This window comes from Anarrhichthys ocellatus, unplaced genomic scaffold (assembly GCF_004355925.1).
Source record: "Anarrhichthys ocellatus isolate YVR2014 unplaced genomic scaffold, GSC_Weel_1.0 scaffold18, whole genome shotgun sequence".
Classification (NCBI taxonomy): Eukaryota; Metazoa; Chordata; class Actinopteri; order Perciformes; family Anarhichadidae; genus Anarrhichthys; species Anarrhichthys ocellatus.
Genome location: NW_022280048.1, coordinates 213226 through 234130, shown reverse-complemented (window position 1 = coordinate 234130; position 20905 = coordinate 213226). Strand labels below are relative to the sequence as shown.

Here is a 20905-nt window from a genome sequence, read left to right as displayed (position 1 = left end):
TTCGTGCTAATTTGGGAAACAAACTGGCAGTCTGGACATGTGATGTACATATAAGCGTGTGTGTGTGTTTCTTCACGGTACAAATATGATTAGCTGGGAACAGAATGTGAGGAATTTTCTTCATGGTTCGTTTACACAATCTCTTTTTTTTTTTTTCCACTTCAATAGAAAGACAACAGTGATCAAAAGCAGTTAATGAGCTGTAATAAGTCTGTGTATAATAGTAGACGAGAGAACATATGCAGACTTACGGAGACTTCTCCCTCCTGTCTGACTTAACTGAGTGAGGGAATCAATTAGTCTCGGATGTAACTTCCTGTTTCTTTCTGTCCCTGGAAATAATCCCTTTTTTTTCGAGATCATGAGAACGGTTATCTCAGAGGAGAGAGATGTGTTGTGGGTTTGACTGCGGTCATGGGAGCCGGCGTATGCGTCACATTAGCACCACAGACACATACCAAGAAAGACCAGCGAGGAAACCAAAAACAAAAAAACCACACACCAAGTGTGGTGCTGATATTTTCTTCAATGTGTGAGAAAGAAGTTGCCACAGACGGACTACTTATGAAAGCAAGAGCCATTTAATAACATATCTAGAGGGATTTTCTCTCATAAAAATGTTAACAAGCATCTCACAAGGCTTTATTTGTTGTAACCCCGGCCAGCAGCGCAAACATTCCTGAGAGGACGTCTTGTTGGTTACATCCTCGTCTTAGAACTCATTATGTACAACCTCCTCTCAGGCTGTTTGGCAGAACAACACAAATGCAGCTTTTACAGATATTACATCGCTATTGACGCAGCCTATTCATGACATCCACAATGAGCGCGCAGAGTTTAATTTCCCGCCTCATTGTGCCGTTCTGTGTTGCTGTGTGGTCAGTAAAGTGTCTCCAAGCGGCCGTCCTCTCTCATCAGCAGCAGTTGGATTTCCTCTTGCTCGGTTTGTCATCGCCTTCTGTTCTGTCTGTGAGTCCTGTGTGAAGCAAATACAAACAAGGAACTGAACATTAAGTGAGCCACACTGTTGTACTGGGAGACGTGTTCCTTCATAACCATAAACATGGGTAATGTAGATCATTTTAAGTATATGAAGGATGCCATATATATACTGTACATATATTAGAGCAGTGGTTCCCAACCTGGAGGATGCAAAATGATTCAAGGGATAAGAAAGAAAGAAGTCATAAACGTTTGTTTGCCACAGAGCTTATTTTCTGCAAAAAATTCTAAATCCAATGCAAGAATCCCGTCGTCTTTTCATCTAGAGAACCAGTGCGATGCTACCTTCCACAGAAGCAGGGAGGAAGAAGAAGACTGCTAGCAAGTGATGGTCATGTCTACATGGTAACCCTTGTTTTATAAAACTCTGGTGAGATAAAAACACAGGGCACATTTAAATTGATGGACAAACAAGCGAAGATGGTTGGTGACCACTGAGCACTACATTTTTATTAATCTGTGTCTGAAACTAGCCCCGTGCAGACACATTATTTACTTCTGTTTGAGAAATGTTTACTGGTTAAGTGATTAATTAAACTACTGTTTATTTGTGATTTGTTTCAGATTTACACCTTCGGTAAGAACAAATTGTGCGTATTGAGGTGTTGAAGATGGAGTGATTGCTGATGCATGATCTTTTTGTGGAGAAACTCAGTTTTACAGTTCTGTCGACAAAATCAAAAAATATTATTTTTGTGTCTTAATAACATCTGTCTTGTCCTCTACATTTTCTGATCCCAACTTTAGACATGCCAGAGATACAGAACATAGGCTGAAGCACTGCTTGGGTTCACATGTCATGAGAAAAACAGATTTTCAATTATGGAACTAATCAATTAGTAAATAAATCAAAAGAAATAGGTAAAAGTGTGACGCTGCCTTCTTACTACGAGACTTAATTGAGCAAACTGACTCACTGATAATGTCTCCGACGTGCCTCGAGCCACTTTTCTCGATCTCGGACAAAACGTTTGCCTCAAATGTCAGAGAGGCCACGCGGAAGAAGAAGTCCCCGACACCGTCTCCTGGATCAATAAAGAGATGGAGGAAAGAGTTTAGCGAGACAGAAAGAGGACAAAGCGGAACATGAAAAGCATGCAGGGATGATGACTGAGGGGGATTTGTTCATGATAATAACATGTGATTGACTCCCACCTGACTTGGCAGACACAGCCCAGTACTCTGCTTTGATTTCCTCAGAGAGTCTGATGGCTTCCTCCTCAATCTGAACCAACTGATCAGGAGACTGAGGAGGGAAACAGAAAGAAGGCAGTTGGAACGGGGCAGAGGATGAAAGTGATGAAGCTTCAGGCCATTAGTCACTATAGCAATAGGCTGATCATGGTAAGAGATTCAGAGCTGCAACAATCAGTCAAATAAACAGTTAAGGATTTATTTTCTGTCGATCGACAATCAATCAATTAACTGACTCGTTTTTGATTAATTCCACCCACACTGAGGTCTTTCTTGGTACCGACAAGGAACAGTAGAACACTGGACGGGTCATTTTCCTTCATGGCGTCCTCCAGCCACTGCCTGCATAGACAGACAGTTGTTATTAGACTTCAAATGACATTTTAGTGGTACAATAATTAGATTATAATTCCTCACCTGGCATGTGTTAAAGAGCTCTCACTGCTCAAGTCGAACACCACTATAATGGCTGGAGAGACAGACAGTATGAACAATGAGAAGGTGTTTGAGACGACACTGTTCATTCACTTTAGTAAGAGGTGAGACGTTTAACACTAGACTTTGGAGACTGAGCTACATTCACCTTGTGCTCCTCTGTAATACGTTGAAGCGATGCATTTGAAGCGCTCCTGACCTGCAGTGTCCCACCTGAAATAGATCAGATGCAGCTTTGAGATATTTGGTGCAGATGACGGGAAGAGGAGAGAGAAGAGCTGTGGGACGCTGTCCCCTTTAATGACACTAATTCTACACACGTGCACTTACCTGCATGACCAAAGCCAACACAGAGAAATGTAATTACATAATGTGAGGCCTTCAATTTAAGTCAAACTTAGGTCGTGTAGCATTAAAAAGACCTTTTTGACCCATTTGACCCCGATGAGTCAGTGCAGGAAGTGAGTTAGTTTGCTGAGGGCTCAGTGTGTGTGTGCGTGTGTCTGTGGTGTGGCGACATACTTACAGCTGTAAGCTGAAGGGAACACCGAGCACCTCGAAACGCTCCATCTCAAAATCCACTCCTATGGTTGCTTTGTAGTTCTTATCAAACGCACCCTTACGAAACCTTAAAGGAACAAGGGGAACAGTGAAAGAGAGAGAGAGACATTTCTGACATGTCTGGAAAATGTCATAAACGTGTGTGGTGCATAACTGAGTTCTACTTTTTCTTCTTCTTCTACATCGTGTTCTTCTTCTTCTTATTATTATTAACAATAACCACAATCTAAATCATAAAACATGTCAATAAAATGAAAAGAATAAAAGCAGGAAAAACACAAGAGAAAGCAAGTCTATTAAAATGGGTTTATGAGGTGATTTTAAAGAGATTACTCATTCTGATAAATAGAAAATGTTGACTGATCAACAGTCAGACCTAATACATTCATTTTATCTCACCTGATTAATTAAATACTAAATGATTGGAGAAAAAACAAATAGTCACAGGTTTGCAGTATCATATTCTTAACCCTGACTGACATTTCAGATCTAATAAATCCATATAAAAAACAGTCAAGTCTGTGTTTCCGTGTGTGACTGAACGCCACATCATTACACAACAACTTTATGTTGACACGTGTAGCTTTTATAAACTTACATATGTTTCTACGTATTCAAGTGTTTCCGTAGCAGGGTTGTAGCACTTCCACAAAAATGTGAAATGAAAAAAGGCAAAACAGTCATTGACCTGTAAAGATTTTAGTTATCCAGAACTATGTAAAAAAAAATTGAATAATGCCCAAAATCCCTGCAGCTAAAAACATCTGCAGAGGAAAACACTTCAACAAGTAATACAGCCATAATTCAAATCAGACTAAAATCTACTAACAAATCTAAAGACAGCCACACTATCCTTTAATTGATCTAATTATTCATGACTGCTTCTTACCTGCTGATCAGACATGTTTTCCCAACCGCAACATCTCCCACCACGATGACCTTCGCGATATTAAAGCTGGCAACAGAAAGCCTAAAACAGTCATTCACGACTCCAGACAACAATAGCATGAAACACACAGCAACGTGATCAATGACATGCAGACGTTATTGAACTGCTTTCTATGCCTTACAGCCCCCTTGATAACGTTTAGATATTCTTAAATAAGTAGCTTTAAACAGACCAACAGATCAATGCAGTCAGATGTGAAGGGTGAGGTCGAGGTCTGTCAGCTGACTCAGCATGACTTAAAGGGCCCGGCCTGAACTGATTCATTGAATTTAAAGACATCACAGTGTGTGTAGTAGCAGGAAGGGCGGCCGGGTGGTGTGTTGTCTGGTTCACCCCTCTGTGACCTTACCTCACTGTGTCTGTCTTCTGTACCTGGCATGCAGCCTTCACCTGTGGGTGGAAGCCATCTTTGGTGTGCAGCGCTGCATTCGGACTGAAACACTGTAAAGAAAGTGGGAGAGGAAATGGAAAGAAATTAATTGAAAAAGGATCATTGGACAGTCAAAAAAAAAAAAGTAGAGGGGAGGTACACTGAGTGTTTTTTTTCCTGGCTATTAAAACAATCCTAGAAAATCTAAAAAGTGGAGAAGTTGCAATGTTACAAACTTGAATCATCCCTTCCTTCCTCTGGCTACTAAATTGTTGCTGTCCAGAGAAAAGCCTGTATTTCCAAACAGTCATACATATGGCAATGAAAAGAGGCATTGCTTTATCTTAAATGTAACTCAAATATCACATATCGAATGCTGGAGTAACAACATTTTGTGAGGACAACATTTTCCAAATGTGCAGCCATTTCCAGAGAAACAAAGAGCAGCATTTAAGACTCTAAATACCCTCATCATCAGCAGTAACACTGTCGGCTGTAATTGTATTACAAGGCATGTGTGAGTGAGTGTGTGTCACTAACAGTTGGAAGCTGAGCAATGACCCGGTCCTTCTTCACAGGTGGCAACATGCTGCTGCAGTGGATCAATGCGCACACACCTTCAAAGTGCCCCTCTGACTGACAGCAAACACACACTTTTCATTCACTTCAAGAAGACACACACACACACACACACACACACACACAGTTAACTTTCTTTTCCACTACTCCTTCCGCAAAACTAGGGAAGGATAGGTAATGTCGACACAGTTTTCCTGAAAGAGAGCAACTAACAGAAAGTTAATATGTTGTTAAATATATGCAGAGTAAATCAGAAACAGTTTGCAGTGAACTAACATCATCAAATCAGGTTGGATCAAATTGTGAAGTGGCAACACTGCGTGACATTTCTCATTGGACAATTTGTAGATCAAGATTTGAGGAAGGGTGTGTTATAATTGTGTTTGCAGATAAGGGATGGAGCAAAAAAGAAACTTACTGTGTAAAACAAAAACAGGTTTAAGTAAGTTGATCAACTTTACCTGAAACTGCTGGGTGGTAAAATGCGGAAGGAAAGGTGCGAGATGTGATATCCAAAGTCTGTCGAGAAAATAAACCCGGAACAAAATGATCCTCAGCAACGAACTGAGTCTCCGGACTGAGAAGCTCACAGACATGCAACTAATGAGACTCTCCGTGTAATTAGTGGGGAAACCCGTCAATAAACCGTGAAACAGCGCCAACGTGTGGCCAACTGGTATTTTTACATTTTTTTATATTCTACAATAATTAGATTAGTTCATTATAATTCATAGGATGTGGCAAGTATATATTTACATGTGCAACATTTAAGTTGCCATCGCATGCTTGAGAGTAATTTTAGTTTCTGGGTTTGTTTCGTGGGGGGAAGGTGTGAGTATCATGTGGAACAGTGGGGTGCAGCCTACACTGTCTTTATCACATTAGTGTCGTCTTGGTGTTGATGAAAGAAAGTCCAAACACAAGAGAATGTGTTGTCTTCAGTCCAGAAGAACTAGAGAAAGCTGTCGACCAAGAAAGCAAGTTTACAGTAAAAACAAAAAGGCAGAGATTTGAGCAGCAGAACTAATGCACATTTTATGCCAGCAGAAAATCAATAAAAGGTAAAACACAAAAATAGATTGTAACCAAGCCCAGGTGACGAGAAAAGAGACCTAATTTATAGCCCATAGCTGTAACAGGAGCCCCAGAGTTTAACACACGTTCAGTTAAATAAACTGTTTTAAAATAAATTAAAACATGGACACTTTAGAATATTTCCATTCATGCTCTAATGAGTAAACAACAGTAATCAAACTAATCAATAACTGTATTAGTAGTTTCACAAAGAACATGTCTTTAGGTTCTAATCTTAATCTGCAAAGTAATTCAATAATTTGGCCCAATATATAATTGTAGTGAAGTGAACGATATTGTAGTATTTGTCTATAACCCTACGCTTAAATATAGTGCCGTATATTACGTATTTAAATTTGACTTGAATTATTTATTCACACAAGAGTAAATTCATCCAATAACCCAGTATGATGTCGTGATGTTTACCCTCCGGTACAGCAGGGGGCGACAGAATGCCTTTTGAGTCGGTTGATCGCGCGCCAAAACTAAAGACCAAGTGACGTTGTATTCCTGCGACATTAAGGGTTTAAATATTTCGCCATCGCGACTATTCTGTCTCTTTCCGAATAGTCTGTTGAGACTAGAGGTGCGTCAGCCACCGCGGTCATTTTTTAACTTGTTAAATGTAGTCAATGTTTAGAAAGACGCACCACTGCCGGACCCAGCAACACGTTAGTAGAGCTGTAGTTTGAGACTGATTGACACGAGGTATCTACTAGCTTAAGTGTAACGTTAGCGTTATCCTGACAGGGCCTCAAGCAGCCACGTGGAGAACACCCGAAAGATGGACAAAATGAAAAAGAAGTGAGATTTTCTTTCAGCCTTTCTTTCAATGAGATTCTGTCGTTTCGCTGCATTATTGTAACTCGTGTTTCATATAAAAGTTGAGTCAAAATTACCTTGTTGGTTTTTCATGTTGAAATATTACCTATGAGTTTAGAATCTTGTCCTTTTAGTGTAATCTAAATTAAACTCGTTTTTATTTATTATAAATATCTCTAATTGTTTTGTTTTTTTTTTCTCCATAGGTTGCCCTCCTGCTGGCAGCTCTTTGCACAGGATTTACAGGCCATACATTGGATAAACTGGGCCTCCTGATGTATCTACAAGGTCAGTTACGGTGATGAAAACCCTAATGTGTCTTAATGCAGATGTCTGTGATGAAAACTGTGAATAGGAAGTGCCGTCTGATGCGACAACTGACGATGTTTCATTCTCACTGTTCTGAGTCCAAAACTGCAATTCTGTGATCAATCTTTACAAAATGTCAATGGTACTTATACCATTATACTTTTGTTTTTTTAAGACTAGTCAAAATGGAGCCATTCAAGATGCCAAGTCACAACTGAGGTTAGTTTAATGTGTCTTTATTTGTGTAGATTTGAAGCTTTATTAAACAAATTGCTGTTAATTGTTGTGATGAACTCTAAACTGAAATGCTGGAATTACCGGCAGATTGTTTAGTGGTGAGACTCGGTTTTCTGAACATTGGAAGATGCAGTTCTGTAACTCAAAGTTAATTGACATGTCGCTAACAAATCGTAACCTTGTTTCCCCCTTTGTAGATAAAAAAAGCTTGTAAGCTGTCATAAGATGTGACACTTCATCTTGCGTCTTCATCCAACTACACCAGATGTCTAAAGATTCATGCTGTGCAGGTGAATATGCTTCTCATGTCTGAAAAAACTACAACTCGCTGCTCCTGTTGTGATGAACTCTAAACTGAAATGCTGGAATTACCGTCAGATTGTTTAGTGGTGAGACTCGGTTTTCTGAACTTTAGAAGATGCAGTTCTGTAACTTGTAACTCAACATTAATTGACATAATGTCGCTAACGGATTGTAACCTTGTCTTCCCCTTTTGTAGATGAAAGGCTTGTGAGCTGCAGTATGATGTGACATTGCCATCCTGCGTCTTTGTCCAACTACACCAGATGACTAAAGATGGTGCAGGTGAATATGCTTTCCATGTCTGAAAAAACTACAACTCGCTGCTCCTGTTGTGATGAACTCTAAACTGAAATGCTGGAATTACCGGCAGATTGTTTGTGGTGAGACTCGGTTTTCTGAACTTTTAGTGGCGGCTTCACACAGTGCACTTGTGACATAACTTGTGGACTCAACTTCCTCTTTCTTATCCCTCAGAATTGGATCAAGTGGTTGCAGCGACTGCCTTTGTAAGCCTGCCAGCTGCATCTGGTGAGAATCCATCCGATTAATTTTAATGAGAATAATTATGTATACTAGTATTTTTTGTTTGTTAATCAAGACTTCTCTGACTTCTTCTCTTCAGATGACAAGATCTGTGGGCACCATCTGAAGCTGCATGTCAACATGTTTGTTTAAAAATCATCTCCCTGTGTAAGAAGCAGAATTAACTGTCAATAAAGTGTCATAACAGCCTAAAAAAACTGATTGGTCTTGCCTTTTGTTGATCTTGCACTAACGCACACATATAAAGGTGACATTTTTGAAGTAATGCCCTAAAATGCTGAGATCCCTCCCAACCTTCAGAAAGATGCTGACGGAACACCAAAAGGCAAAGTTGCATCTGTGATGGCCATGTCTGTTGCTGAGCTTAGTGACCAGAAAGTCATGGTTCGCTGCACATCGCAGGAAGGCCGATGGATGATTGACGTGTCTGTTTGGATGTTTTGTTTTTTTTTTTTTTTGTTTCAGGAATTTGCTTCAAACAAAAGGCCTGTCATGGAAAATGAGTGGACATGTTTTTGATGCCATGTTTTTATCCCAGCTGGTCACATATTCACAAAGGGAACATAATCAAATGAGCATATTCAGGTCTTCACATGAAGTTTTGGCTAAACAGAATAGTGCCTTGACCAAAAAACATCTCGGGGCCCCTCCACTCTGACGGCACTATAATTAAGTCAAACAATGCAGCCATCTTGGGCCTAAAGCAGAGGGATGTCAGTTGACTACTGTGAAATAGAGATTTGTGACACTAAACTTGTTTTTAATGTGTAGAAGACTGAGGAGATGGTGTTTGCCTCTCGGGCAGTGGGTGATCCTAGGTTATTCAAAATGAATCCATCAGCCGGGTCGGCTATTGGAAGTACTTCGAGGCTACTGGCGCTACACTCGGCCACAACCCATTTTGAAAGTCTGCTCTAGACTGAAACAGCGAATATTTTTTACGCATTGAGTTGTGAAGCGGTGCTTGTGGCCTTAAAGACCAACTAAGGTAACGCGTTGAGGGGTGTTGAATCCAATCTCCGCCTGAAGCTGACTTCTATTCAGCCGGATATCAAAGACTAACGTTTGCAGCAGCTTCACCCATCTCGTTAGGCCCTGGTGGTGAGCCTGTTGCATCACACTGTATAGTTTACACTAGTTCACAGAATTGTGTATTTAAAAAATCTTTTCATGAGTTTGCAAAGTCAACAATATAACCTCCTTGGCAGAAAAAAGAACAAATTCTGATATATTTTAACTTTCAATGCCACCTGTTTTTTGTTTCAGGGTTTGTGGATGTTCCAGAAACATAATTGCTGGCTACACAAAGTCCAAAAGCCCATATTTTTCTGAAGACATGGAGATTACTTTGAAAGTAATAACAAGTCTGGTCGGGCTGATGTTTGTGACAAGTGTGCAGAGAATGTAGATCCTGTCACATTTGATCAACGTACCATGTTGCACTACCCAGTGATGATTAGATCTAAACACAAGTTTAGTTTGCTTTCCTGTTGCACTGCAGCGAACATGTCCTAATGTTTGAAAGTCAGTGTTGCCTTCATTTCATGATCTATTTTAGACGTGCATTCAATTACAGAAATGCTCGTTCAAGCAGCAGACTTAGTACAATTGTGTTTATAGTCTTATTGGAGCAAACGCGGCGTGCTGTGTTGTATCACATGCAACCATCAACCATTCCTTGTAAGCTGTTGTCATGGCTTAAATGAAACATTAAGGATGACTTCATAAGTGAAATCCAATCACTAGTATTGTTACCGTAGTACTAATAACTTTATGTCCTGTTTTCACATATTTCCTTTAGTGTGCACTGCAAACTAAAATAAACAGACTCGGAGGAAAGCGTCACCAGTTTGAACCAATATTAATGTAGCCTGTGAAAGCTGCTGTAACAAGTTTCAACAAACCTGCAGATGAGAAAGTAAACTGATGAAGAGATGTCGATTATGGCTTGGTGTGTATACATTTGTGTTCAGTATTGATAATTAATGGCAGATTACTTTTAACTCGCTAACAACAAATTGTGAATGAAATATCCTTTATTGCATGGCGTTATAGCTGATGATGCACAACATAACACCATGCCCTAACAGTTATTGCATTATGTATAGTATCCATCCCTTTATGTACTCTTAAGTATGCAGTCAGTAATCCACATTCCTTTAAACACCTGCATTAGTTCCACATTCCTTCTTTCTGCTATTAAAGGCTAATTTATATAAGCTACTGTTTATAATTTGGTGCCTTGGGAATTAGCATCACATTATGTTAGTGCCACAGGAAGTAAAGCTGGCAGACATTCCTGGCACCCTGCCTGCTACTACTACTAACCGTACATTACAATGTAATTAAATTGAATAAAGAAAGCTTTGCTCATCGGTACTTTCTGTCTTTGCTTTACAGTATTTATTCTATTGTTTCCGCATTTTTGGTAAACTTATATAATGTCTCATGGCAGATGGGTGCTGCCCTGTCAGGAATTATTGGAAGCTTTTGTTTCTCCTTTGTACGCTTGTGATTTGTCATTTGCTAGTGAAGACACCAAAAAAAAGAGCACAAACCGAGATCCAATATTTAGTTATATTCAGTATCATGACTTGTCTGTAACTTCACAAGCAATCTTTATTTCAAAAACATGTTTGTTTAACAGTCTGCACAGCACCAGCCGCTAGCTTTTCCTTGCAGGCATGAGGCTTTAAACCGGCAACATGTTTGTATAAGTTTGTTGTACCTTTTTATTTTTCACTACTCCAGTTTACACAAGACTGGAGGAAGATTAATAGCAATAATACAATTCTCATTTTTTGTGGTTTGCACTGATAACAATTCTGCAGATCTGTACTTCCTGAGCTTTCTGATGATTTGCATATAGTGCTGCAGTGCTTTTTAAATATGTTTTAGACTTATGTTGCATTCAAAATATGTGTTATTTGTTGGGGGTTTTTCTTTACAGATGTTTTCAAGGACAAATCATCAAAATGGAGTGATCCACATGTCCTGGAGCGAGGCAAGTCTGCTTCCACTTAAAGCCACACGTTCTTCTTTTTCTTTCTCAAGACGTCCAACACACGTAAAACTACACGTCGCAGAAATATTCACATCAACAGCTGAAGTAAAAGTGGCACTACTGCCAAATACAAATACAGATTCTGCTGCATTGACAATGTAACTATTATTAGTACAAATGTATGTTAAGTATTGCATTACTACTATCAATGAAGCCATGTATAAATAACATTTTACTGTTGTAGATGTTTGGTGTGCCTAGTTGTGACACACTTCTATATCTAATCCATAACAAGGATTCAAGGATCATTTATTGTCATAAAGCTTCACAGGAATGCACAACTAAATGCAGTTTGCAACACAAGAAAAACATGACAAACAAAACTAAACGGTTTTACGAAACTGTCTGTTTTTGGTTTCAGTGGTCCAACTTCTCCATGTACAACTAGACCGAAGCCGGCACAGGAGCCACACACGAGAAGATTACTGCAACCAAATGCTGCTTTTTGATTTTTTAGAATCGTCGTCTTCTTGTGCGCAGCCTGTAGAGCAGCAACACGTTTCTGTGGTCACATTGTGAAATAAACGTCGTTACCCTCTGAATGGTGAATTGAAATCTTAATTCTTGTACACATTTCAACATCAAACTGCAAGTGGTGGCTGAACAAACAGGAAGCAACAGAAGAAACTGTGGAACAGAAATGATTTATTAACTCATCACTGGACTACAGGGCAAAAATACAAAAGAATTAAACAAGTGATCAGAAACATCATCACTGGCTCACACGTCGTTCCACTTCTTCTGAATTACGCAATAAGATAAAATGTACTTTATACACTCATTCCTGTGTGTGACGTGGGTCTCACGTTTAGAAGTTTGTGTTCTCATTTCAACAATAATAAAGTCCAAATCCACCAATTCTAGTTCAAAAGAAAGAGACCGTCCAGCTCTGTGTCGTCACTGAAGACCAGCACACTCTGCTGTTTGGATCCGTCCACTGCAGTGAATAAGTGGAGTCAGCACATACAGGATACGGTTGGCAATATTTTCCATATCGTCAGCAGATCCCACAAGACTAAAACTGTGAGTTATCTGGTTAGTCGATGCCACAGCTACCTCTATTGTCCGAAACTATTACATCAATAAGCCACACTATGGAACTGGGTGACATGTTCTTTGATTACAACAAACACCGGACTTATACTGGCAACTGTGGCCCCGTGGTAGAGCAGGGTCGTCCTTCAATCGGCGGTTTGATCCCCGGCTCCGCTAGTCCGTGCCGATGTGTCCTTGGGCAAGATGCTGAGCCCCAAAATTGCTCCCGTAGCCTTCGGTTTGTGAATGTTGTAAGAATGTTAGATGGTCCTGGTGGGCAGGTGGTAGCCCCCCCTTACCATCAGCGTGTGAGTGATGACATGTGGTGTTAAAAGCTCTTTGAGAGGTCGGAAGACTAGAAAAGCGCTTTATAAGTACAGTCCATTTACCACGACTTTATTTTGAGTTAATTCCACAAACGTTGTTCCAGTAAATACTCACTAGAGCAGCAAAAATAAAGGCTAAAAATAATACCCAACAAAAGCAATATAACACATATTTATTCCTGATAGAAGAAAGCTTGCAAAAACTACAGTGCTCAGCTGTTTAGCAAAATCAGTGAGCCTTGAAAAGTTTTGAAAGATTTACATCTTCAGTCACCAGTGGGCTTGGAAGTCGGAAGGTGTTGACAGTAGAATACACTAACTCAATGTTGGTTTTTGGTATTTTCATAGGATTTGTTGAAAAACAAAGACGTAAAATAACAGAAGCCGTATCTTCTACACTGTGCTGCACAGCTCTCAGTCCTCCTTCTCTATATACGTCTTACAGGACGAGCGTGCTATCTGTCTGGCCATGTACCTGTCCCTCGCCGTGCTAACGGTATGATCCGTGCAGCGCTTGGCAAACTTGTTCGCCTTTTCCTCCATATCCTCTTTCTCCTCGCCTTTCTCTTTCTCTTCATCTTTATTTTCTGTGCTCGGTTCTCCGACTGCTTCCTTCTTTTCTGGATCTTTTTCGTCCCCCTTCACTGCCTTCTCGTTCTCTGGCTGCTTCTTTCTCTCCTTCTCTTCTTCCTGATCTTTGTCCTTACGCTTGTCCTCCTCTTGATTCCTTCTCTTTTCTCTTTCCCCATTCCTATCCCTCTCTCTTTCCTTCGGGCTCCTCTCCCTCTTCCCATGCCTGTCTTCCCTGTCTGTATCCTTGCCTCTGCTCCTGTCGTCTTCTCTGCCTCTGCTCCTGTCTTTCCTTCCGTCCCTGTCGTCTCTCCTGTCGTCTCTCCTTCCGTCCCTGTCGTCTCTCCTCCCCCCGTGTCGGTCGTCCCTTTCCCTTCCCCTGTTTCGGTCCCTCTCTTGATCTCTGTGCCTCTTCTTTTGTCTCTCTCTCTCCTTCTCTCTCTCCTTCTCCTCTCCGCTCCCTGAGGAAGGTGACCTCTGTCTATATTGGCGTTTTGAGTGTGCAGAGCCTGCCCCAGGCTTGCTAAATTCAGATTTCGGCTCATGCCCCTCCTCGCTGTCGCTGCCTGAGCTTGGAACATTGTCACGGGACGTAGATGAGGGAACGGGTGAAGTCGTCTCTGTGTCTTTTGAAACCTTTGTGTTTTCAGTTCTGTGGAGGCAGAAACAGAAAGATGCACATAAAGAATAGTTTTAAAATGATGTGCGTGTTCTTGTTTCCTTTACGGATGAACAAGTGATGCGAAGCTGTGACTGACTTGTTGGCTGAGCAATCCGGTATCGCCTCCTCTCCTACAGTCTGATTCAGCAGGTGGCGGTAGAAGCCGCTCAGATCTTTTTGTTTCTTCACGTCCAAAGCCGCTAATTAAAACAAAAATTTATTCAAAACACATCATTTACATACCTTCGTATGAAGTGGCCTCTTTTCCACAACATGTTTAAGACCGTCTCTTCAGGTCATGCTTTGTGTGCCTGAAGGAAGGAGATACTTCTCCAAAGACGTTTTACATAACCAGATGTCTTAGAGATTACAAAGCGTTGCTATGAACAAATACAATTTAAAATACATTCATATGTTCATATCTGGAGTTTAAAGTCTCGCTCTAACCTTCCATCGCTTCCACTCTTTTTTCTTTCTCCAGCTCCTCCTTCTGCTCCTGCAGTTTGAGTTTGTAGGCGGACGTAACGTAAGCGTCTTTATCTGCAAACTGCTCTCCTTCTGCCTCTCTCTCCTTCTGGATCTTCCTCTCATCCCTTCGTTCTTGTTCTTTCTTTCGGTCCTCAACTGCTCTCATTAATTGGTGGATGTACTTTGGCTGGAACAAAAAAAAACACGCACCAGTAGGATGTCAGAACAACATATTTTAGTGCACGCTGGACAGTCTCTCTCTCTCTCTCTAACCAGCACTTTGAAATGCTGCAGCCATACAGGTATTTGACACAATGAGATTACCTTTTTGTCAGCGCCTCCCAGCATTTTTTTGTTGGTCTCAAGTCTCTGTTTCTGAATGTCATCGTACACACCATCGTAGTCATACACAGTGCTGTCCTGTTCCAGGGCCTTGTGCATCTCCAAACGGGTCTTTAGAACGAGAGCGAGAGAGACCAGAGAAATGTAAATCACAGAAGTATGACTGTTGAAAAATAAAAAGTAAACTAGTGTATAGCTACATGGACTGAAATCACATTAGGTCCTTTAATTCTTCCTCTCACCTGCTTCATCATCTTCTTTTTGACAGCCTCTTTCTGCAGAGTCTCCCCAACTGTGGCCTGAGGAACAAAACATATCCAGCACTTTTTTAATTATCATTTATTTTACAGAATTATTTTTAGTTTCCATAATAGGGGAAATACTTTAAATTCCAATGCAGTGATTGGTGAATGACAAGAGACAAATTGTTTTTGTCCTGCTTGTAACAAATCCAGAAGTTTACTCACCTCATCGTCCGAGTCATCCTCGAACACCGAGTGTTTCTGCAGGCTCTGCACTCCTTTCTTCTGTGACAAGATCAGCCCGTACCTGGACAATAAGGAAGCAAGGCTTCGTGAACCAGGTCATACCAAAACCATCTGTACTTCACATGCGAGTCGTAGTTCATTGAGAAAAGGTGTATCTCTACTGAGGGGGGGGGGGGGCATTTGAATGACCAGCAAATGGCCTTAATTAAAGTGGGTGATTTGTACTTCATTTTGAGGGTGACTATCTGCATAGTGAGAGTTACAGATTTGGTCTCCAGGATTCAGAAACAAAAAAACACATATCTGTCATCAATAAAGTTTATCTTAGAATTAGACAACACAACTCGTAAAGAGCGAACTATATATTTTCCGTTTTCCAGTGGCAAGGGCAGCGATATTCATAGTTTGTTAAATGCTTTATGAGACGGTTGACTTTCTGCAAACAATAGGTTAATGCAGTGCGTTGTGCACCAGAGAAAGAGAAACACAAAACGCCTAAAACCGATACGAAATCTACCAAATGAGGTAACTCTGAATGACTAATTTTAGCTGGGACACATTCCCTGACAGGTTGTCTTTGGTGAGGTAAAAAAACTAAGAAATTGAAGGGCAAGTTGATATATAAATGTCAGGTATGAAAAGGTGCCAATCCAAAGCATCGTACAAAAAAAAGGACCATATTTGTGTAGGTTTACTAACGTAGCTGGTTTAATCGCGAGGTTAGCATAACGTTAGCTAACGTCAGTTAGCGTTAGCTGCAGGAGCAGCAGAGGGAGAACCACCGTTTTCACAGACAATCCTGAGCCGTAACAATACGGCTGATATAACATACTAAACTCTTTGAAACTACTATAACTACAACCCTGACCAAGTTAAACAGTCGTCTTTAAATGTGTGTCACACAGTGTCGTAGGTGCGTTAGCTTTTCTACAACTTACTGTTTAGTAGGGGCCGCCATCTTGCTCTGCTGACTGTGAACGAGAACAACAGATTCGACACAATATTTTATTAAACCAAATATGCTCTATAACTCTCTCTGAGTAAACTCATAAATGACAAGTTCTGCTATGTACACGACAGACATGTATGTTTTTGGACTGCGGTCAAATCAGCAGATACTCGGATCTCCGTGGTCAACCCAGCAGACACTTAAATTTGAGTGCGCCGATATGCTGAAATTCACGGTAAACGCATTCTAACGGCACAGATCGGGAGCACGCGAGGACTTTGCAAAGTTAGCGGAAAGATTAACGTGAGACAACATCCGGTTTTCAAAATAAGATGTAAAAGGATAACGGAATTTATCTGGACACAAATGCTTTTAATTTAAAACTGTTAAAAGATAGGCCCAAAGATTATTTTGATAATCCTAGGCACCATTTATCACTGGGACTTTATTGATTTAGTCTCCTACAGAGTCTGCATTTTATCAAGTTAAAATGCAGACATTAAACAGGCCAACATTAAACATCTAGTCTCAATTAGGCTTACTCCGAGTGTAATCATCCAAAGCTCATTTTACAACCCATTGAAGGGGTCCTAACCTTCAGGTTGGGAACCAGTCTTCTACTTTATACAACCACAATGACTACATAAAAGCTTATAATAGATAAGTAGAGTAGATGAGTATTTTATATAATGTTCCTGCAACCATACATAATATAGCTGCAAAGTGCTACACTAAAAATACAGAAAATACTGCGATGAAAGTGAGTCTGCTATTCTTACTGGAGAGGAAACAAAGACATGACAGTCTGCGGCTACTATCTGTCTTAGAGCAAAGCAATTGCTCATTTCACATTATTCGATGATTTTATATGATGTTATGTTACTTTCGATGATGTCAGCTGGTCTGTTCTTTGTCTTAAATCAGATCAGAGACCATGTGGCTCACCTGTGATTGAAGCTGCAGCTTTGAATTCCCCGTGCCTCCTCTGAGTGACTCTAAATCAAAACACCATTATCTCTGTCGTAATCTCCATCTCATCTCTGACCTCACTGCTAATCCCTCTGGTACAAACAGAATGATCAAAGCTGCCTGATGGATGGAAGGGTGGATGGACAGATGTAATGGTCGTAAAATGAACTACAGGGCATGTAGATAAATGGATTGGTAGGACAGGAGGATGGATGGAGTAATGGAAAGAAACTATACATGGTAAAGTTAGCCTGAAAATTGAACAAATACCTTTTTTAACTGAGAGGCCCATTCTTGCTGATGAAAGACAAGCTAATACAGTTCATTATTTTGATTGTTGTGTATTGTTTTTGCCTGGCTCCAGACCTTTGAATCTCACAATGACACATACTTCAAATACTTTTTCTTTTCTAAACTGCAGCCTTACGTTAGAGTACCACAGGTTAACTCTCTTAAACCAATACATGAATACACTCTATGGATATTGTACAGTAAACCTACATGTTTTTTATTTCATGCTTAGAATTGACACATTGACTGTAGAGGTTGATTTAGGGATAACATGTAGTTATGTTACTCAACCTGAAGTTTGAATCGATTTTAAGAAAATTATGGAAGAGCTGACTTGACATAAATTCCAGTGACTTGAGATTTAATTCACACTTAAGGTAGTATGTATGCATTAAATTGATAGTTTGCATAATATCAGGTGGTAAATAAGTGTAATGCATGCACATACATAGCATATTAAGGTATTTTTTAAAAGGGACCTCAACCAACTGTACACATCCAGATCAGTTTACTCGTCATGAGGATTACTATTCAGCCTGTAAAAACAGTTGTATCGTGTTTTTGTTTGCTCTGTGCTTTTCAAAGTCTTCAAAAATCCTGGTTTTGATATTGAAATCGTCTGACCAGCTAAGCTCCTAATAGAAGTTGACGATACAGTTTAGAGGAAGTATAACAGGCGGAAGTGAGGAACCAGTGATCAGGAATCACAACTTAAACAAAAGCAGCCCAGTTGGGCAGAAATCAGCCAAATCTGGCAACACTGAGGGGAACTATTAAAAGTGGGCGGGCAGAATTAATTAAGGGAATAAAAGTCAGGATATTTCGGCCTCTGCTGCATCGATTTTGACCACTATTTTAAAAGATTTAGTGTCTCTCAAATCCCCCAACTTTATGGAAATACAATATAAATTTCTAGAGTACACCTTTAAAATATACCTTATCTGAAAGTAATTGTTGTTGGTTGATTGCCTGACAATGGAGGTCGATATTTACTCATCTTTTACCATAATTCACCACTAAACCAGTAGCTGCAGCAGGCTTTTTGTTTGACTGAGAGACACTACTCTGGCTTCTTTGTTTACGTCCAGCACACATTGGGTTAATCGAGACGGACAAGCTATAGACAGTTGCGCATGCGCAGGTGGCGCCAACTGAGGAAAGAGCCGGGGAGTAGTCAAATAGTCTACGGTCAGTGAGAGAGAGAAGGAGCGAGCTAAACGAGAGTAGACCAACAACCCCGGTCTCAAATACATTATGCTCGTCTCGCCGCTGTCGCTTCATCTCTGATGTCCGCTTCCCGGTCGCTGAATGGCGCTGGTTACCGTGCAGCGCTCACCGACCCCCAGCACCAGCTCCAGCCCCTGCGTTTCGGTGAGAGTCGCCTTTATTTAACCCTCCTCCGCTACCGCTGACACCACTACCAAACACAGATGTCTTTAGCTGTCGAAGGTGCTTTTTAGGCTCCATTTCCGCTGTCTTCGTCGGCTGCCGACTATCATAAGTGCCTTGCCTTTGTACTCCTGCGCATGCGTGACATACAGCCGCTCATCATTATCAGTATTGTTACTCGCTGCTAAATTAACCTGCTCGGGAATGTTTTTTTTTTTTTTTTTTTTTACTGCAGTTTGACAAGACAGTGCCTTTAGTAATGTTAGCTCGATAAGAAAGCACAGCCTTCTGTTAGTGTTTCTATTCTACTGTTGACATGGTTCTCGTGTGCACATTTCCGCCAGTTCAAAGGTCCGAGTGGCCGGTAACGTCAGCTACTAACGTTACCGTCCAATAAAGGAGAAAATACCGACGTTCATCGATAGGTTGGTGGAGTTAACAGCAAATTATACTGCTAGCTAACTAGCGTAAATAAAGCTTTAGTTTAGCTATCTACCAAGAAATATGTCATGCACTTCCGCTCGTAATAAGCGCCTTGTGACCTGCATAAATGCGGGTATTTACTCTTGAACTGTTGTTGTGTGTTGTCTCTCTCAGTCTGTGTCCTCCCCAGACTATCAGTCCTTTTCTGCACGTTTTCTCTCTGTGTGTGTGTGTGTGTGTGTGTGTGTGTGTGTGTGCCCTTTCAAAGCAGAGGAGCAGGTGTTTTTTTCGGTTCTCTTTGCTCGTCTTGTTTCTACAGAAGGAATCCCACCAGACATTCAGGAAGTAGCACTCTCTGTTTCCCATTCAAGCGGTGTTCTCTTGTCTGTTTCACACAACTTTACACACTTCCTGTGTCAGTTCTGCTGCATGTGTTGTTGACGTGTCTGCGCCAGTCCTTATGTTCTTCAGAGTGATTCAGTCATTGTGACATTATGTGATAAATGATCTGCTTTACTTCCCATAGCTGGTCAACTAGACAGCGTTACTGTTCGTAACTTCTATATGAGTATATTACCAGTAAGACATAGACCAGAAGAGTGGCCGATATGGATTAAAGCCAGTATTAAGGTCTAATCTATATGTATAATTTTATATTGTGACATTGATATAGGTGTATTTGGAATGAGATGACCAGACTGCAGTGTCTGTTTTTGAATTAAATACGCGACAAATCAAGTTAAGAAATCCAATAAAAGTCTAATGTTGTCGTTAAGCAGTCTTCCTCATTGATTTGCAAGTTCCCAAAACACCGAAGAGATAGCTTCCATGGAATATAATCTTTAATTTCTGATAACTTTATCTTGCTTAACAGTGTGTATTAGCATATTATTGCCCAACCCTACAGTAAAACCAGAACTGTTTTGTCTGTTTCCTTACTAGCTATTAAAATAACTGTGTTCAAATGTACTTTCTACACCCCCACTGTCACAAAAACTGCAGTCAAGTAAATTTTTTTTGAACCGAGAATGTCAGTCAATAAAATGCTCTGAGTTATGTGGCCCTGAAAGGGACCCCATCCTTCACACCTTTTGTATTCTCATCAAAACAGGTTCTGTGAGTAAGCATAATGATAACTGTCTTACTTTGTACACACACATTTTAGGTTATTTGTTCTATTATCAAGAGTGACTCAAAATATGTACAACAGTAGATGAAACAAGCATTTTTAGATTGTCAACATCAGAAGTACAGAATCTAAGTAACTCAGTGTTCACGATAGCTTCTCCTTTTGACTGATCATGTATGTTAGAGATGTGAGCCAGGACGTCTCTCATCACAACGAGCTGTAAAAGTAGAGGAAGAAGAAGATGCGTATGTGTAATTTAGCAAGGTGAAGGATGTGAAGCATTTAGTTGTGGAAATATGCTTTCAAGTTGCAACCCGCACACACATACAGTGATAACGCATCGCACAGACATGTCTGGTTTCCGGTGTATTGCCGTTGTGTGTGTGTGTGTGTGTGTGTGTGTGTGTGTGTGTGTGTGTGTGT

The 20905-nt window shown here is 40.5% G+C and overlaps 3 protein-coding genes, 1 long non-coding RNA gene and 4 other non-coding genes across 10 annotated transcripts in view; 6 read left to right on the top strand and 2 right to left on the bottom strand.

The window, feature by feature from the left end:
- Positions 1-470: 470 nt before the first annotated feature.
- On the bottom strand, positions 471-5654 carry rab34b (RAB34, member RAS oncogene family b). 2 transcript variants are annotated; one of them, XM_031857336.1, is made up of 11 exons: positions 5552-5654; positions 5052-5175; positions 4491-4582; positions 4082-4147; positions 3158-3259; positions 2780-2844; positions 2614-2665; positions 2457-2538; positions 2158-2248; positions 1920-2027; positions 471-976 (listed from the first exon to the last, which is right to left on the bottom strand). In XM_031857336.1, exons 2-11 carry the CDS (start codon positions 5097-5099, stop codon positions 915-917), a joined length of 768 nt encoding a protein of 255 aa, XP_031713196.1. In that variant the 5' UTR covers positions 5100-5175; positions 5552-5654; the 3' UTR covers positions 471-914. The 2 variants fall into 2 exon arrangements, with proteins under 2 accessions (XP_031713196.1, XP_031713197.1); XM_031857337.1 differs by lacking the exons at positions 5052-5175; positions 5552-5654 and adding an exon at positions 4978-5033.
- A 1084-nt stretch (positions 5655-6738) lies between these two features.
- Positions 6739-8575, top strand: LOC116389082 (uncharacterized). The gene is made up of 6 exons (XR_004213095.1): positions 6739-6968; positions 7193-7274; positions 7471-7514; positions 7730-7822; positions 8032-8363; positions 8458-8575. It is a non-coding gene; the product is annotated as an uncharacterized LOC116389082 (long non-coding RNA).
- On the top strand, positions 7318-7389 carry LOC116389137 (small nucleolar RNA SNORD49). The gene has a single exon (XR_004213102.1). It is a non-coding gene; the product is annotated as a small nucleolar RNA SNORD49 (small nucleolar RNA).
- On the top strand, positions 7579-7651 carry LOC116389140 (small nucleolar RNA SNORD65). Its single transcript, XR_004213105.1, has one exon. It is a non-coding gene; the product is annotated as a small nucleolar RNA SNORD65 (small nucleolar RNA).
- Positions 7870-7942, top strand: LOC116389134 (small nucleolar RNA SNORD65). The gene has a single exon (XR_004213100.1). It is a non-coding gene; the product is annotated as a small nucleolar RNA SNORD65 (small nucleolar RNA).
- On the top strand, positions 8165-8236 carry LOC116389136 (small nucleolar RNA SNORD65). Its single transcript, XR_004213101.1, has one exon. It is a non-coding gene; the product is annotated as a small nucleolar RNA SNORD65 (small nucleolar RNA).
- A 4384-nt stretch (positions 8576-12959) lies between the features above and the next one.
- On the bottom strand, positions 12960-16503 carry nsrp1 (nuclear speckle splicing regulatory protein 1). 2 transcript variants are annotated; one of them, XM_031857294.1, is made up of 8 exons: positions 16415-16492; positions 16271-16303; positions 15312-15393; positions 15087-15143; positions 14827-14955; positions 14482-14689; positions 14132-14234; positions 12960-14025 (listed from the first exon to the last, which is right to left on the bottom strand). In XM_031857294.1, the coding sequence occupies exons 2-8, from the start codon at positions 16288-16290 to the stop codon at positions 13218-13220; spliced, it is 1407 nt and encodes a 468-aa protein (XP_031713154.1). In that variant the 5' UTR covers positions 16291-16303; positions 16415-16492; the 3' UTR covers positions 12960-13217. The 2 variants fall into 2 exon arrangements, with proteins under 2 accessions (XP_031713154.1, XP_031713153.1); XM_031857293.1 differs by having other exon boundaries at positions 16271-16503.
- Positions 16504-18662: 2159 nt separating this feature from the next.
- Positions 18663-20905, top strand: part of ssh2b (slingshot protein phosphatase 2b) — a 19180-nt gene continuing 16937 nt past the window's right edge. The window contains exon 1 of the mRNA XM_031857247.1: positions 18663-18912. Within this exon, the coding sequence (XP_031713107.1) occupies positions 18850-18912 (63 nt within the window). The 5' untranslated portion in view covers positions 18663-18849. The remainder of the gene's footprint in view (positions 18913-20905) is intronic.